This window comes from Hylaeus volcanicus, chromosome 4, assembly GCF_026283585.1.
Source record: "Hylaeus volcanicus isolate JK05 chromosome 4, UHH_iyHylVolc1.0_haploid, whole genome shotgun sequence".
In the NCBI taxonomy this organism is placed as follows: Eukaryota; Metazoa; Arthropoda; class Insecta; order Hymenoptera; family Colletidae; genus Hylaeus; species Hylaeus volcanicus.
The window spans coordinates 3,225,542-3,243,035 of NC_071979.1; the positions used below are offsets into that span (position 1 = coordinate 3,225,542).

A 17,494-nucleotide genomic window follows, 5' to 3' on the forward strand; every position below is an offset into this window, starting at 1 on the left:
CGTGTATTTATTTTATTAATAAATTTTAGGAGAAGAAATAATTAGACAACATTCCTACACATTTTTAGAGTAGATTTTGCGGAAATTAAAATCTATTACTTTTAATATTAACCTATTATTTCTTTTCTTATTAGTTTTATTTTAAATTGGTTGATGTACGAATACTTCTTACACTGATTGTATGTAGAGAAATTGTAATAGGCATCAGGTTGAGACTTAGGTCATGCTTAGATTCATTATAATCTATATTATACTGTAATCGATATGATACCAGATTGAGAACTTAGAAGGTTGATAATTTAACGTAACAAAATGATGATGTATATTGATGTATATTCTTAGATAAACCTTTAGCTGCGGGCTGCGAGTTTCAGGCTCGACAGAACCCTTACTGCTTCCTTTTAGAGGTTCTTCGAAGGAGTTGGTAAAGCGTCACGAAAAATAAATTGAGAAGGATTAAACGTTTCTCAGCTTCCTCGCATATCGTTTCATTTATCGTGTATGTTGTCATATGTGTTCTGTATGCTAACGCAGACTATCGAAATTTCAAATTATCGACTCGTACCGAATCGAAAATATCATACGAGCCGCGATGAGTCCTAATCCAGGGCACAAGTGTAAAGTTTTGATTGGCGCAAAGTGCGTCGACGATTGGGTCGTTTACTTTACGCGAGATCTCCTTACGATTCAAATTTGATTGCCGGGGCACGGTGGACCAGATTGAGCAACTAACGAGCCAGCGAATAAAATCGTCAAGTACCCCAGTGTCGCGCGAACGTCTAGTCTTCTCTGTCAACCACACGCGGCCGAGGCTTTCACACCGGCACGGTTCATTTAGGAACGAATGAAAAGATTAGGCGCAATTGTCTCGTCCTGTATCGGGACCCATACGATTCCTCGGACCCCAAGCGCGTTCTTTTAAGGTCGCCAAGTTTCGACCAGCGAGCGGAAGTTACGAAAGTTTCAGCGGCAAGGAATGCACGTGACTTCTGTAGGCCATTGAACTATTTGTAAGTGTCTCGTATGTGAAAAATGTTGGGTCATAAGTATCGACACGTTTCAAGTTTGTGCCACGATTGTGGCAGAACGTTTGGCTAGAATTTTGAAAATTTTTTAAAAAATAATTACAATTGTCTTCCAAAAAATGCGAACGGTCTTAAAATTTTGAAAATATGATGTCGAATAAAAAATTTATTTTTGCTAAGTTATTTATTTTAATAAACGGTGTCACTTCCTCCTCAGACGTTTTTCGATATACTTATAAACAACTGAGATATTTATATAGTTATACGCAAATTCATCAGGTATGAGTAAAATTTGCAAGAGGATATAAATTGTGATAACAAAATTTAACTGTCAACGTGTTGTTTAACTTATGAAAAATATATTCTAATATCACTATTACAAAAATTTTTACACATAAAACGTGTTCTCTTAATAGAATCATGCTTTTAAGACAATTTATATCATCTTGCAAGTTTAACTGATAGCTGGTGCATTTGCGTATAACTATATAAACATCTCCGTTGTTTATAAGTATATCGAAAAACGTCCGAGGAGAAAGTTACACTGTTTGTTAAAATAAATAAATTAGCAAGAATAAATTTATTTTTTCCTTTTGTTCAATTGATTTCCAATTTTAATCGAATTGTTTTCTCATCAAAAGGCACACTTTTAAGGGCGGAACGAGAAAAATTCGGAACTGATTACAACGCAACGTAATGTCGCTCACACAAAAACGAGTGGTACTGACAAATAAGAACAAACTAAAGAATAATTAACAAATTTGAGAATGGTGAAATTTCAACTACATTAGTATTACACCTTGTGCCAAAAAAGGCTATGTATTTAATTCCAGTATTTGTGATTTTTATTATCAGTATTTATAATATATATTTTGCTTTATACGAAGATCAACATTAAGTACAAATGTACAATAAATATTCTATTAATCGAAAATTCCCTTATCTGAACATCCATGCCCTCCGATTAATTCAGATACTCGAGGTTCTTCTGTATTTAGGTATATTTACTAATCAATTTGGATAGAACATGAAATTCGATTAATTCTAATTAAGGGGAGGCCACCCAACATGTTCATCGATAGTCGTGTGATTGAGAATTAGTTGCGCCGAATTAAAAGCTTTCGCGGTCGCTCCGCTCGTCGTCATCGTTCACGCGGTCGTGTTTACACGCTTATTAGTGGTTTCGTTACTGTTAAACTAACCCCCGGAAACAACGGATCGTCTTGATTGTTTTGCACGCCGCAGCCACGACGTTGTTGTTCCACCACGTTGTTGTTGCACCACGTTTACGAGTAAACTTCGTTGCTCATTTTACCGCGCTGTGAAACCTGTTCGAGATTTCAGGACAATCCGCGGACGCGTCGCTTGGAACACAGCGACCTGGTTAATTTTTCTAATTATTTTTACCGGTGATTTGACGATTAGAAGCACAGTGGTTACCATAAAAAATAACGTGTTTCGAGTAATATTATTTCGAGTTGAACCAGTGGCACAGTTATAGGAATCACATGTCTGATCGAACCGTAGAGTAATTTGAATCTTTTTGATTTTGTAAGACAATTACTCAAACTTTCGCGCTGCGAGCGTGATCAGCACGCGCATATAGTATCGCTCTCTGGCTAAGACAAGAGGAAAAGAACAATAGCGATTACAGTTACAGACGGATTACGATTACGAAATATAAATGTGCGTGTAGCGTTTATTTTATAAAAAATATATCAGTATCGTTCAACCGAACGAGTTAAGGAATTTATCAAGTACCGCGGAGCTTACAATTTAAACTGCTACTTTATCAAATCCGTTTCTTAATTCGCCTCCTTTAAATTTTAAGTGCTTAACATTGTATAATAATCCCTCCAAAAATGTAGGTTAGATTTACGTAAGGCTTTAGTAAGATGTGAACAAAGAAATTTGAAAGAAATCATATTTATTACTTATAATTTTAATAAATAAACCAATTAGATGTGAATTTTTCAAGTAATTATAAAAGTATCGAATAAAAGTAAGTAATCGTATTCAAATAATCCAAAAGTATTATTAGAAAAGTACTACTTTCCTGTGAAATATAGCAAAGTTGATGTAACATCAGGCACAGAAATTCAAAATTTAAATATAGTTTTCATTCTATAGTTTTTCAAGCAAAGTGATATATGTATAACCATGCAATAAACTGAAATAAGGACCTTAGTATCCATTGGAATCTGGCGTGGTACTTAAAGATTAATTTAGTAGAATAATTATGATAACTGACGATTATTTTGACGAGAATTTTGTTTCTAACCTAAGCTTACTCGGCGGTACTAATTGTTCAACGTTCCCTTTTCGGTTTTGCCACAAATTATAGAGATACTACGGTGCTGTATTAACCAGAGTTTTCGTAAGAAGATAGGTTTGTCTGATTTACTTAATTTTACAATTAAGCCTCTATTAAAGCTCGCTCGGCACCCCTGTCGTATCCCCGAAGCCATTACTTTTTCCACGCTGTTCCACCCTGCAGGGCACCGTAATATTAATGTCGTAAAGTTAGCGGCCCAGTTCTGTCCGAAGGCTCGTTTCAATGTTATTTTCTCGCGTCATTAATAGCGCTCGCATCTACCAAGCGTGTTAATTAAAACATTCACGTGAAATTAACAATTTATCCTGGCTGTCGGAACCATAGCCTACTTTTCGGCTTACCAATTGATCCATTCTTTTTGGAAACATCTCTTTCGTGCCACGGAACGGTGCGATATACAAGGAGATATTCTACTTTGGCCCGTTAACAACAGGCACGTTTCCATGGATATTTTTCTCTAACATTGTTGAAAACCTTTTTAAACTTTCCAATTTCGTTCGTACAAGAAGTATTAACTTATTCAAGGAATACGATCGAAGAGCTGTGAAACAAAGGCGCACGTGCTTTTACTGTCTTTAAATTGTTATTAGGGCTTGGTGTATTCGAATAGTGGAATATCCGGATATCCGGGTAATGACGTCACGAAGTATTCGTAATCGGGATCTCGCATATCCGAATTTGTTCCCGGAAATTTCGAATATCCCAATATTGATTCAATTTACACAGTTAGATCTTTAAATAAACAACTTATTTTAAAATATGACCGTTTTTAAAAGAAAAACACTTGAAAGAATAAAGTAATTTTTTTTAAATTCAGTAGCTGATTTTTTTAAATTGAGTAGCTTAAATGAGCTCGAGTAGCGCGTAGTAAGCAACGGCACGAAAAACATTGTATTTCGCCGTAAAAACGGTCTCTGGTTGGCGCACGAAAATATTTGATAAAAATGGATTTTGATTTCGGGATAACTACTGCAGGAATTGCGAAAATATTATAAACATCATTAGTCCGGCATAAATTGCTATAAAAATTACCGCCATTGATAGTATCTTGCTCACACTTCATACTTTTTCTCATGTTCCAAAAGTCAAAGAAATTTTGTAATTTGGTCAGGGAGAATCAGGAAATTTTTTGACCTGATTTTAGTGCCACCAGAACTTTACTAATACAAATTCCTAATCGATCGTTCAGCGTTATTTTACAATTACTTACTCGAGAGCCTGAAAATCATGGGACATGTAAGATCCATCCAACCGTAAAGTGTTAATATAACATCTACTCAGGATGTTGCGGAGATTGACCAGTCGATCGCGATCAATAATCACAGCATCCCTGCCGGTACATCTTTGTCGCGTCGCAAACGAAACGTGTCTCATCGCGTTCCCATTCAAAAGCAACGTTATCGCGCGAATGGGGCGAGTGTGACAACATTGCGCGGCAAAGAAACTCTCCCGCGATGCGAAACGCGAGACGCGAGACACGAGACACGAAATCCGTGGAACGCGACAAATGTGACAGCGACTCGGTCTCGCGAGCAAATAACAGCCGTGTTCCGCGAGGAAAGTCTCGGCTAGCCCAGTTTTATCAGAGGCCTCGGTAGCAGCGTTACTTTTCCGCCCTTTCGAGAGCGACGGGCTGGCTCGAAACGGGTCGGCTGTTTACGAGCCAACTACGCTCTCACGGCACATCGCTCTGTACACGAATACATATTGCCTGCTGGCGGTAGCGGTGCAATTAACATCACTCCGGCTTCAAACCCTCAGCCCCGATGAGTGACGAAGGACGAAAACGAGTCGATGGAAGGAGTGAGACCGTGGTCCAAGGGAGGGAATAGAGCTGAAGCGAGATAGGAGAGTAATAGTTTTCCCAGGAGAGAGATCTCCCCTTTTCTCTGTGGACTGCTCCTCTTAGTCTCTCCCCGTGACATGTTAACATGTCCGTCTCTCTTTCTCTATGGCCCAGCCTCCCCTCAACCAACCCCTCTCATCTCCGGTCGTCATGGCAACAGCTCTTTCTATTCTGTCCACGAGTCACTCTATCTCGCTCTAGGTATCTCCCTTTCTGGCCAAGTCGCTCTCTTTATTTTCTCTCCCATCCTATGCAGGCTTCGCCCTTGCCGCCATCCGACCGTCCCAATAACATTGACCTTAGCATCGAGATTGCCCCGTGCTCGCGCGTACGCATCCCGTATTCATCGAGTCCGCGATGAATCGAAAAGCGGAAGCCACCGCGGTCAAAAGCGCGCGCCGCACTCGAACCGTCTGGGTCAGGGATGAAGAACCCTTTTGGCAGCACCGAGCACCAACTCGCCTCACGGATTTGTCATGAGGACGAATAATTCGTGCCGGGCCAACTGCGCTGCGATGTGGGACACGTAGTATCCGAGTATTCATCAAGCTTCGCTCACCGGCTCGTTCCGAATAGAAAATATCACATACATACATCTCATAGTCCTATGTCCGTTCGTCAATTATTTATTTAAGATAATCGATAAGAATGAAACGAGACAAATCTCTTTGAGAGATAGGAATAATAGAGAAACATAATGGAGCCTCCCATTTCCGTACTAATAAAGAAACAAAAGGACAAGGGAATTTCCGGATGATAGAACAATTCATTTTTGTTACGTTAAACTTCATTTGTTTCGATAGAAATGGCATTACACACTTTACATTATACACTTCCCTCATTATTTTCATTTGCTATTTCAGCTCATGTAAAGTTCATGTGCATGGTGTCTCTGTCGTTTTTATCAAACTTGAAACATTCCATTATATTGTTAGTGTCATATTACTGCGTTGTAGTATTCTTTGTTGTAATATTTGTAGTTGTAAATTTACCGACACCGTGTATACTGGCTAACTGCAGTTTCATCAGGTTCGAGCATTCGTTTCAATTATTTCGTATTCATGCTTCCATAGTTTAACACATTCAATAGTTTAACGCATTCACGGTTCACCTGATAGATCACGGTTGCCAACTTGGGGGTTTTGACCCTAGATTTAGGGGGAAAATGTATGAGTTGGAATTTTTTTAGAGGGACTTTTGGGAGACAAATTTTTTAGAAGAATTTTTTTAGTAGGTTTTCGATGACGGCGCCCCTACTAACTACACACAGACGCACACACCTTTTTGTTCGTTAAGGTAGCCGTTCCTCATTGAAATTTTGGATTGATTCACAATCTAGTTTACGAGATATATGATTAATCAAAATACGAAAATATGTAAAATTCTACGAGAATGGCAAGTTTTGATTAATCATACCTCGTAAACTATTAACTCAAGATGTCATAGGACTATTTCTTGCCAATGGGACGCATGTAAGTATGATTTATTCGTAATTTTTACGAATGAAATATCTTAATTCCATAAATTCTTAAGCCATTCGCGTATAAAATTGGTGTATTTTGTCTGAAGCAGAACTCCGACTGATTTCGAGATTATTTGAGAAACGGTATCGGTTTATTGAGATTCCAGAGATTCCTACTTCTGTTATTTTCAACTAAATTTTAAATAAAATATTTTTATTTGTGAGAAATTGTAATAAATAAATAAATAAAATATTTCAGGAGATTCTAAATAAAATTTAGGAGTTTTTAAGTACAATTTAGGGGTGTTTTAAGTTGCGCCAGGGGAAATCGTTCTGTACTGGTTGGTAATACTATGATAGATACGCGAACGCGATGAAGGAGCCAAGCGCGACCCATCGGTGGTACACGCCGGCGTGAAAGTGTTAAACTATACGCGTTCGTTTAATTGCCATTGTTATTTTTACACTGAATTGTTATGATTAGGATTTGTACAACCGAATACAAGAAAATACTCATGTACTGTCTGTAAATATAAATATCGCTACGAAACGCTGTTCAGATAATAAAACGTTCGAATATCACGGTATTCTGGATACTGGAAACTCCGTTGCAGTTCTAGCTTAATAGGCTCTTCTCGTTTATTGAAAATACTAAATAAAAATATTGAGCATAGTCACAATGAAACTACCATCGAGAGACACTATCGGTAGAAGTTCTTTCAGATGCGGAAAGGGTGAAGATTATTTTATCGCAAAATTGTCCATACTTCCGTCTTTGGAGATACATCCTGCCGGTGCCGCTGATATTCACCGTACACTTGCACATGTAGACTTTTTTTACATTTCAATTAACATATTGTGCCACTAGAACAGTGTTTCTCAACCTTGTTAGTTTGAACGTCCACTTTAGTACATCCGATTATTAATTCATCCCTTTTAATTTTCAAGAGTGTAAAATTGTATATTAATCACAAAAATGATGGTTGGGTTGGTTCACGTTAGACATTAGTAAAACAAAATCGAAGAAGGGTATACATGTGACTGGGAACGTAAACAATGTTTGTTTCGATAACGAAACGAAATAGTCCGATAGCGTGTACGAATTATTTTGCCTGGAATAATTTGTTGAACACGTGAAAAAAGTTTGTTGAATACCTCGCTGGACATTCTGTACCTAGATACCGTGTAGCATACTTTCGTGGTATACGACCCAGGCTTCGTTCAACCTTCCGGACGTACCAGAGCGATATCCACGTCTCAAGTACAAATACGTGGGAAAAAGTCTATGTACTAATATTTCCTATTGTCGGATGTAAACATTACCTTCAAAGCACGACTGAAAATCTACAGGTCTGTTTTTGCTGAACACCGCCAGGCATGAGAATGCACATTTTACCTTCACATACACAAATTCAGTACAGAGAATAATTGACTTTTATCAACTTCAATTTAATATTGACTTCTACTACCACAACGAACGTGTTAAAGTATGAGTTTAAAAGAAATTAATTGTTGCCGAACCTCGTTTCTTTGACAGTTGTATCAACAAACTTAACAAGTTCATCTTTCATTTATTCTTATAGAATTGTGTAATAGAGACCTTATCTAAAAAACAGAAGATAAGTAAAGAATTATTTATCTTTTATTCGATACTTTCAACTTTGTGTTTGGATAGCAATTTTATCAATTTTTGGTATGCAAGATTGCGAGTGGATTGAGAACCGCTGGGAACGCGACACGTGCGTCTCCTCCCGGCCGCAAGCGACCCGATCGCTCGATGCTCGTTTCCGTATCGATTTCTGCCGTCTCGCGGTCCATTTTGCGCCGTTTCGCGGCATGAAAATTTTCTCTCTAGCTCACAATCCCCAGACACCCCCACCGATCTAGGGATACTCGTTTTTAGGCAACCTCTGATTTCTCAAATCAACTATTGCATGCACGATTCCGTCACGAATCAATTCATTCGGTAAAGATCAGATCAGATATCAGACATCAGAGATCATTGATCATTGATCCTCGATTACACTAGCCTTCCGTGACGCGTAGAATTTCTTCTCATACATTCTTTTCAAATTATACGGCGAATTTTATTCTAATTTTTTTAACAAAATTAAGTGTATTTGCTCGAGTTTGTGGACATTCCTAAGGAATAATAAGGAATGTATGTATTTGGTTATGAAATAGAACACTTCAGAAGCTTGTAAACACTTGTGAGGCCACCCTAATGTTATGCCTTAAAAACTAGATGATATTTGGGAATTTTGTTTAAAGAAGAACTATGAAGTATATCAATTCCAAACTATGTCTATATAATAATAAATATTTAAAGTATATTCTCAAATTTGTTCAAGTAAAAATGTTTGTTATATTTCGAATTGTCATAGATCAACCAGAGTGCCTTAAACTACATAGTAATAATTAGTATACGATTTCTCCTAAACAGAATTTTTATTTTCGTTTTATGATAGGTGCTACTGTCTAATAATTTTGAATTATAAAGAAATAGCTTTAATCTACGACAAAGTCTAAACGGTTACTAATACCAGCCCGATCGTTCGTATAAGATTTTTAAACGAGTCATATCCAACCGTCTGGTTAAATGTTGAATGTATCGCTTTTATAACCAAAAGGTACGTTCTGCATCTTTCAAGATGTTACACGAAGAAGAAAAGATGTGCATTACAATTTTAATAATTCCTAAGGTATTGTCGGGAACTCTTTGTACCTCAACGAGAAGTAAAAGAGTTTATCAGAGGAGATAATGGTCAAACGAGCACAGCACAAGCTCCCGATTTTCCGCGTTATGCATTTGTGTGGATGATAAACGAGGAGCCTCGGGAAAGAAATTCCAAATCCATTCTTTCGCGAGCTTCTATTATACTTGCAAGAGATTACCATCGGATTTCGATAGGAATGAAATAACAATCGTCATAGCGAGGAAATACATAAGAAGCGATCGTTGAAAAGAATGCATCTGCTGGCTTGAAGATCGTTCGTAATCGGGAATAATTTATCACTTTTCTGGAGAATTATTTCTCATTGACGTGATTCTGTCGCTGTCTCCCACGCTTGTTCTCGCTCCACGATGAACCAGCGTTCGACGACCCCTGCCGACAGTTCGAACACTCTTCGATCAGATTAAATTCTTTACGGGTCGCGGAAACGCTAGCAATTTATCGATTAACGAACACCTTTAGCGAAACACCCTTCTTGGAAATTATACTCCCAACGCTCTCCGAAAGAATCCACGGCGACACACGAGACCGGAAGATCAGAGAAGACGTGAACACAAAGAAGCAAAGTGGTAAAAAGGGCAACAATATGGTGGGCAAAAATTCGAGTTAGATTAAATGTTACATCAAGATTTTCTTAAATCTTTCTACGGAAGATGAAGAAACAATATGGAACTTGGCGTATCGCCTGCTGATTCTTCCTGATTCCTCCATCTTAATTATTTCTACTGTTGACATGTGGCAACGTGGATACTGTTTCACGCAGTATGTAAAGAGACGGAAAACGCATGGCCCATTTTCTGAGCTATGTGAACCTGGCACCCCACTTTTAAAAAATTGGCTTTTTTTACAGGAAATGATAGTATTTAGCTTGTAGTTGATTGTAGTAACAAGAGTTTCGTTTATAGTTCTATCATTTAATAAATAAAAGAAAATTGAAACAACGATCCGAACCTGACTTTGCTTGACCCGATTCGGAATCGTTTGTAGTTGATTGTAGTGATTTTCCTTTCGTTTGTAGTTGAATGGTTTAAAAGTTACAAGTAATTGTTTATAAACCTAAGAGGCAACTTCGTCAATTTTCAAGATTCTTAAAATATTATTTTCCATGTGATTGAAAATCGTTTGTAGTTAATTGTAGTGATTTTCCTTTTGTTTGTAGTTGAATGGTTTAAAAGTTGTAAGTAATTGTTTATAAACCTAAGAGGCAACTTCGTCAATTTTCAAATCGTTTGTAGTTGATTGTAGTGATTTCTGTTTCGTTTCTAGTTGAATAGTTTAAATGTTATAAGCAATTGGTGAAGTCAGCCAATGCGTATAAACAATTGCTTGTAACTTTTAAACCATTCAACTAGAAACGAAAGGAAAATCACTATAATCAACTACAAACGGTTCTGAATCACATGGAATAAACAGATTTGAAATATCTCAATGTCAGGTGTGGGTCATTGTTTGAATTTCTTTTTATTTATTAAATGATGGAACTACAAAGTAAACTATTGTTACTACAATCAACTACAAACGAAATACTATCATTCTCCGTAAAAAAAGTTAATTTTGAAAGTCGGGTACCAGATTCACATAGTTCGTTTTTTGACATGGAATTTGTAACTCTGCCCCAACAACCACTTCAAAGACCCCCACGAAACAAAATAGTTCCCTACAGTAAAGTCAGTATTGTTCAAAACGCGCATCCGTGAAGTACATACAGTGTTTTTCACGTGTCATCCACTGCTATCAATGGTGTGTTTCAATAAGTAATATCAACAACATAAAAAACTAATAAATGTTACATTAACCCACTAATCAACATCTACTTACACCAGAAGACAGTCACGCGTGTGTTACGTTCCCGTTCTAAATTTCCTTATTTGGAGTCGGATGTGCGCACCCGGTATTCTTCGCGTAGGCATAGGAATTCGAGACCAATGCGAAGCTAAGGCGTAGTCCCTCGGAAATCTCGGAATCGTGCAATGTACTTCCCCGCCTCCCCTTGGCCTATGATTTTTAGGTATAAAAAGGGTGACGACGAAGGCATATCGGGTCTAGTCAAAGTCTAGAAAGGGTTCCGTACACGTCTGTGCGTGCTCTTACGATATTTCTACACGAGGAAACTTAGCGAGATCGGGTTCAAGTCCCCTTCGAGCAAATTTTAACCATACAGTACGTAGTCTACTGTTAGGCATTTATTTGATCGTTGTAGTCGTCCCCCGTTTGCTCGCGTTCGTGAAAACCGAGAAGGATTAGATTCTAGCTTCGCGGAATCGAAACTATATTTTTAAACTCGGTTCATATTTGTAACATTAGCTTACCATTAGTACACCGCGACAATTACTCTTATAACAATTGTATGTCCCGGTGCATATCAGAATATACAGGGTGTCCCAAAACTCGGGGAGGAGCCGGCAATGGGGGGTAGCTGAGACGATTCTGAACAACAATTTCCTTTGCAAAAATGTCGGATGGGGCTTCGTTAAGGAGATATTAAGCGAAAACCCCGACCAATCAGAGCGCGCGTAGACCGTTGGAGCGGCCGCGGTAGCGTAGGCTACGCGCTGGCGGCCGCGCTTGCACGCGAACAAGTGACTCGACGTGCATCGAAGGACATTGACGCTGCCGCCTAGCGCGTAGCCTTCGCTACCGCGGCCGCTCCAACGGTCTACGCGCGCTCTGATTGGTCGGGGTTTTCGCTTAATATCTCCTTAACGAAGCCCCATCCGACATTTTTGCAAAGGAAATTGTTGTTCAGAATCGTCTCAGCTACCCCCCATTTCCGGCTCCTCCTCGAGTTTTGGGACACCCTGTATATATATATAATATCATTTTTAATTAGTGTTGATCAATTATAATACCAAGTCCAGTACCCACTAAGGTGTACCTTTGCCGCTCGAGGTACATAAAATACTGTTACGAGGCCTAATACTAACATTTCCTGCGGCTCCCCACGTTAGCCATACGTGGGTTCGTCCGCATATCACCTTCTTGAGGCTCCCTATGTTAGCCATAACGTAGGTTCGTCCTCGCGTCTCTACCTTCCTGAGGCTCCCCACGTTAGCCATACGTGGATTCGTCCTCGACAACCAACCTCCTGGAGCTCCCTACGTTAGTCATACGTAGGTTCGTCTCCGCGTCTACTTCCTCAAGGCACCCAGTGTTACCTAACAACACTGGTCAAGCCATTAACAAAAAACCATATTCCAATAGAAAGCCCCGGCTACGCAGCCGCCCCCTCCGGCTCGTAACACGTGTATCAAACGAGTGAAACGAATTCATCATCGTCTGCGCATCGATCGCCAAAAATCGGGGATGATATCGTGCCAACCGAGATCACAATTGCCCCATTCACTGACGAAGGTTTTTGCTTTCTTGGCGGTTCCTGCAGGCAGAGGTATTAAGTAAACTGAAGCTAAAATGACGGTTAATAGATTCAGGAACACTTCTGCGGCTCTCTCTATTCGGGTACGCAAAGCGAGAGCAAAAGTAAACAGAAGCATTCCGACGATGGCGACGATGAAACGGTGGTCGACCTTAAACGATCAGACACACTTTGGCTAATCGGATTACGGGTCCACCCTCCCGCGTATCCTTTTTCGTATTCTTCTTCACATTGGACGAAAAAGGACTGCGCGACAGTTTCTGACAATTGTTTCGCACGCTTGCACTCTTTCGCGACGGAATAACGAGAAACTTTGCTTGATCCGCGTTGGTCTAAGAAAAAAGAAATATCGAAAAGTTTCCGGTTATCCGAGGAGAGATTGGACTAGTGCCTAGCAACGGTCAGATTTCGATCGTGTCGCCTAAGATTCTTTTGAAGATGACGAGATCGTCGTTCCTGAGAGAAGGATAATGTTTCGCTAAACGACTTGTAAAGAATGCGTGCATACACTTGGAGCATGAAGTTTATTATATCTTTCAAAGAGAAATTTTCTTAATTATTCATACATACAGGAATCAATTGATACTCCAACCATACGGACTTTAGTTTATCTTAACCCTTTGCAGTTAAAGGTAGGAAATTATCTCTTGATTATTTATACATCGATAAATTAAATCAAACTTCAACTAAAGCATAAATGACTAGATCGACAAAGGCAAATATTCACGTAAGAAAATATCACCAGTAACATACTTTACAAGACATCACAAATAATGCCTTTATTTTTAACGTGTTTCCGATTGTAGACATTATGCAATACGGGAATAATTAGATCGAAGAAGGTGTAATAAAGCTCACAGACATTTATAGTGCGTATATATATTGGACGTATTATATGCGCTATATTTACATAATACTAATGAGAAATTTAGCCAAGTGTCTGATCGCTGGAGCATGTCCAATTACACAACCATCACCCTACCGTTTTCCATTTTGTCTCGACCTGACATCTCCGCATCTGTAACTTCTTCATTTGATCCAGTATCATCCCCAGAGCTTGCAAACATCCTTTGCTTCTTATTTCTAAAACACCTAATGCTTCTTCCTTATACTCCCTTCGTTCGTTCAATCTCTCCAACTTCCATCCCCTCCAAAGTTCCGGAGAAGCTCCGTAGCTTGCAACTACAAAGATTTATTAGTTCCACCGATGTTGTGCCGGTTTTCCAATCTTGTTTTCGCAATGGCCGTTGGTAGTTGTTCCTCAACAGTGACTCCCAAAGCTTCTAAAAGGTGGATTCCTACTTGGAGGAGGATTCCTGCGCCCGAGATTTATAAGCAAAGCTTCTTTGCGATTCTTGTTTCAATCAATAGAGAAGACATCTTGGACAGTATAAAAATATTCATAGCTGTATTCAACAATTTTTGTTGGAAAACAATTGACTTAAGGTAGTTGCTTCGAGATAGTCACGTTCAGACCTAACCCAGATAAAAAGTATAATTGGAAATTTTGATAAAAGTACAATCTTACTGCTCTCACACACGTCCATAATAAATCAATATGTATATCTACACTTTCTTTGCAATATTAACGGAAAAAGAAGCGACACTCGCTACATTTCTAAGCTTTTTTGTGTTCCACTTGACTTAGTCACATGTTTTACAAAATATCATACAAGGAAAAATGTTTAGTAATATAGTGAATTATTGGACAATATTGAAAAATCATTCATTTTTATAGTTTCTCTTGAAAATAAATATTTAACAATTATGTTTAATTACTACCAAATTATAACTAATTTAAAAATATTTGACGTAAAGAAATACTTGTAATAATAATGGCTCCAACGTCGCCATTTTATTTAAAAAAAAACTAGATAAAAATTATTATTGTATTGCTCAATAGATGTATGATAAACGCTAGTAATCTTCCATTAAGTCAATTGTTTTACAAAAAAATGGTTGAATATTGGTATGATTTTCACGATTAAAAAGTAACTTCCCCTTTTAATTCATAGTTAGATTAATTTTAGTAATTTTCATTTGTAAGAATATTTGACCATCGAAAGAATTTTCTTAGCATTCTTTTTCGGACATAAGATAATGTTGGAAGGAACATTTCATGAAAATTTCTTACGAAGACATCGACCGGATTGTTCGCCAACAATGTCTCGGACATTTCAGATCATTTCTGTGAAATAATTCTTTTCGTAGAGCGTCACGTTCCGTAATATACACGTTGTAGCAATTTCCTCGTCGAACGTTTCCCCTGAACCGACTGTCAACTGCAACGTCAACGCGAATTACTCGCAACTCAACGAATCGAGGAGCCGTGTTCTCGCTTCAACAAAGTTCTTTCCGCTGGTCACTGCGTGCTTCATCAATTTTAATTAAATTGGCCTTACGTATACCGTCATCTCCAGTCATTCGCCTAGCTCACGGGTACTTTCGCCAACCCTTCATTCGTGTAATCGTATGCACACCCATTCTTCTGCCGCATAGCCAAAAACGTCGTTGCGTACAATCAAAGACGAACTTGAACATTCTTGGTTTCATTACATTCAGTTGTTTCATTCGTTGAACATTTAGTTGTTTCATTTAAATGGAAATGGTTAAATACCTCGTAAAGGAATTATGTTATTAAAAAAAATATTTTTATAAAAGTTATTCGGTTCGAAGAGGCAAAGTATGCGATGAAAATAATTTTGTTGTAAGTAAAGTGGTGGAGGAGATTTAAAAAGGTTACTTAAAAAAACAAAGATTAATGCAAGATTAATGTTTGAAAATTTTGACGATATTTCTATGTGGATTGTAATATTAAATTAATTCTCAAATTAAAATTAAGATATACGAAAAATGTATGCATGTTTAAAATTTCTTAAATATAAATATTGGCTATGTTCGTCCTCGAAAATGTTCGTCGTCCGTGCGGAAATCGAGCAAATTTGCAGACGAGAACTGCGGTCGAATCCCTAATCGAGTGGAAACAGATAATGCCCAAGCAGGAAAGTCACCCTATTAACCCATTAAATACACCGATGTCCTATTTACCGACTCTTTTATTTTCATTCGTCGCACCACCAGGGGTGGATCTACCCTGTAAGTGAACATCTATAGCGTCGAATTTCGCGAAGAGCAAACGTTTGGTAAAAATCGATAAGCATCCCGACTTTACTTAACGTAATAAAAATATTCAACGGATTCAGTGTATTTATCTATACGTATACGAATTAAATGTTTGTCCTTAAAAATAAATTACATAATTTCTTTGCATCGTTACTTCAATAAAATGCGATTGAATTTAAAGATGTACTTTTTCGGGTTTTTCAGATACAACCCCCGCAATTCGACTTCGCCTGAAGCTTCGTGAAAAATAATGAAAAGCTGACAAGGTTAGTAACAATTTCTTTAATTTTTCAGTTTCTATTTTATTTTAAACTTAAACTAATGGATTCACTTTTCACGTTTTCTTGCGATAGAGGCTGCATTTTGTTTTTACAATTCTACTCATATATCGTTTAAGATCTACGTCGATCACTAGCGGATAGGGCATTTTATTTTCAACATCAAAAAAGTTTATACGTTAACAGGTTTCTATTTGAACTAATAATAAACAAAGTGACCGAGTCTTGCACATATGTATTTTTTTTTTTTAACACGTTTACATTTTTGACATACCTTCACACATCTGTTCGACACATTTTATTGGGGCCCGCTGCTCCCCCCTCCCCCTAGCTCGAGTACCGCGGGGTTGCTAAGCCCGTACTGTAGCTATGTACGATCAAACATAGCTACAGACCCTGAGGACAAGTTCGAAGTATCTTTGCTGCATTGCTTCTTTTTTATGTGCACTTTCTAAGAATTTTTGTAACATATTTCTATCTATAGTAAAGGCTGGATAAGTGCAAGATAGGATTGACTGGATAAATGGAAGATGACTATCCCCATCACTGAAGGGTTTCCCCTTAACTCTTTCCTCTTTCTTTTCACTCTCTGTCCTTTTCTACATTCGACTCTAGCCAAATGTAAACACAGAATAGAAACCTCGACTGGCTAACTGCAATGTTTGAGTCCCGATTTTCTTGTACTTGTCCAGTCTTTACTCGTTTACTGTATTACCAAAGTAATTTGGATGTGTACTTGCTTCTGCGCGTGGATAAAACCCAGCGTAAATGGTTGGCAATAAATAACGATAATAAACGATTTCTCTAACTCTCCCTCTGAAATTCGGAATGGGTTAAAACGACCGTGCTTCGTAAACCCGGTGTTAAATTATCCCTCAAGAATTATTTTCGAGTTCTGATATCTCCCATTGAAGATCGGACTACTCGTCGTTTTCATTTTAAAGGTAAAGAAATTAATTAAACGAGCACCGGTTAACGAAGCCAGCGAACGATCTTCAGAATCGACTGCATCGCGCGTAACACAGGGGTCATCGAGATCCCTCCGGAAACGGTAGATATGGGGTCAAGAGTGTCGCCGCGGTCGACACGTCTGGTCGCCTAGAATTTACATACGGTAACGGCTGATTCGTTTTAGTAGAACGAGCGACTTATGCTATCGAGTAACGTCTCGCCATCACGAGAAGTGCACTCAGAAAACTCCAATCTCGCGGAAAGACAGTTTACCCCTGTCCATTCTTTCACCCTCATCGTCAGGCTTCTATGAATATTTACAGCAAGCAGTGACTCTTCGAACTCCCATAAGGATAAAGACAAAAT

The 17,494-nt window shown here is 38.3% G+C and overlaps 1 protein-coding gene across 1 annotated transcript in view; it reads left to right on the forward strand.

Moving 5' to 3' along the window:
- LOC128875141 (uncharacterized) overlaps nt 1-17,043 on the forward strand; it is a 130,318-nt gene extending 113,275 nt beyond the window's left edge. Inside the window, exon 4 of the mRNA XM_054120507.1 lies at nt 16,104-17,043. Within this exon, the coding sequence (XP_053976482.1) occupies nt 16,104-16,150 (47 nt within the window). The 3' untranslated portion in view covers nt 16,151-17,043. The remainder of the gene's footprint in view (nt 1-16,103) is intronic.
- Nucleotides 17,044-17,494: the final 451 nt, after the last annotated feature.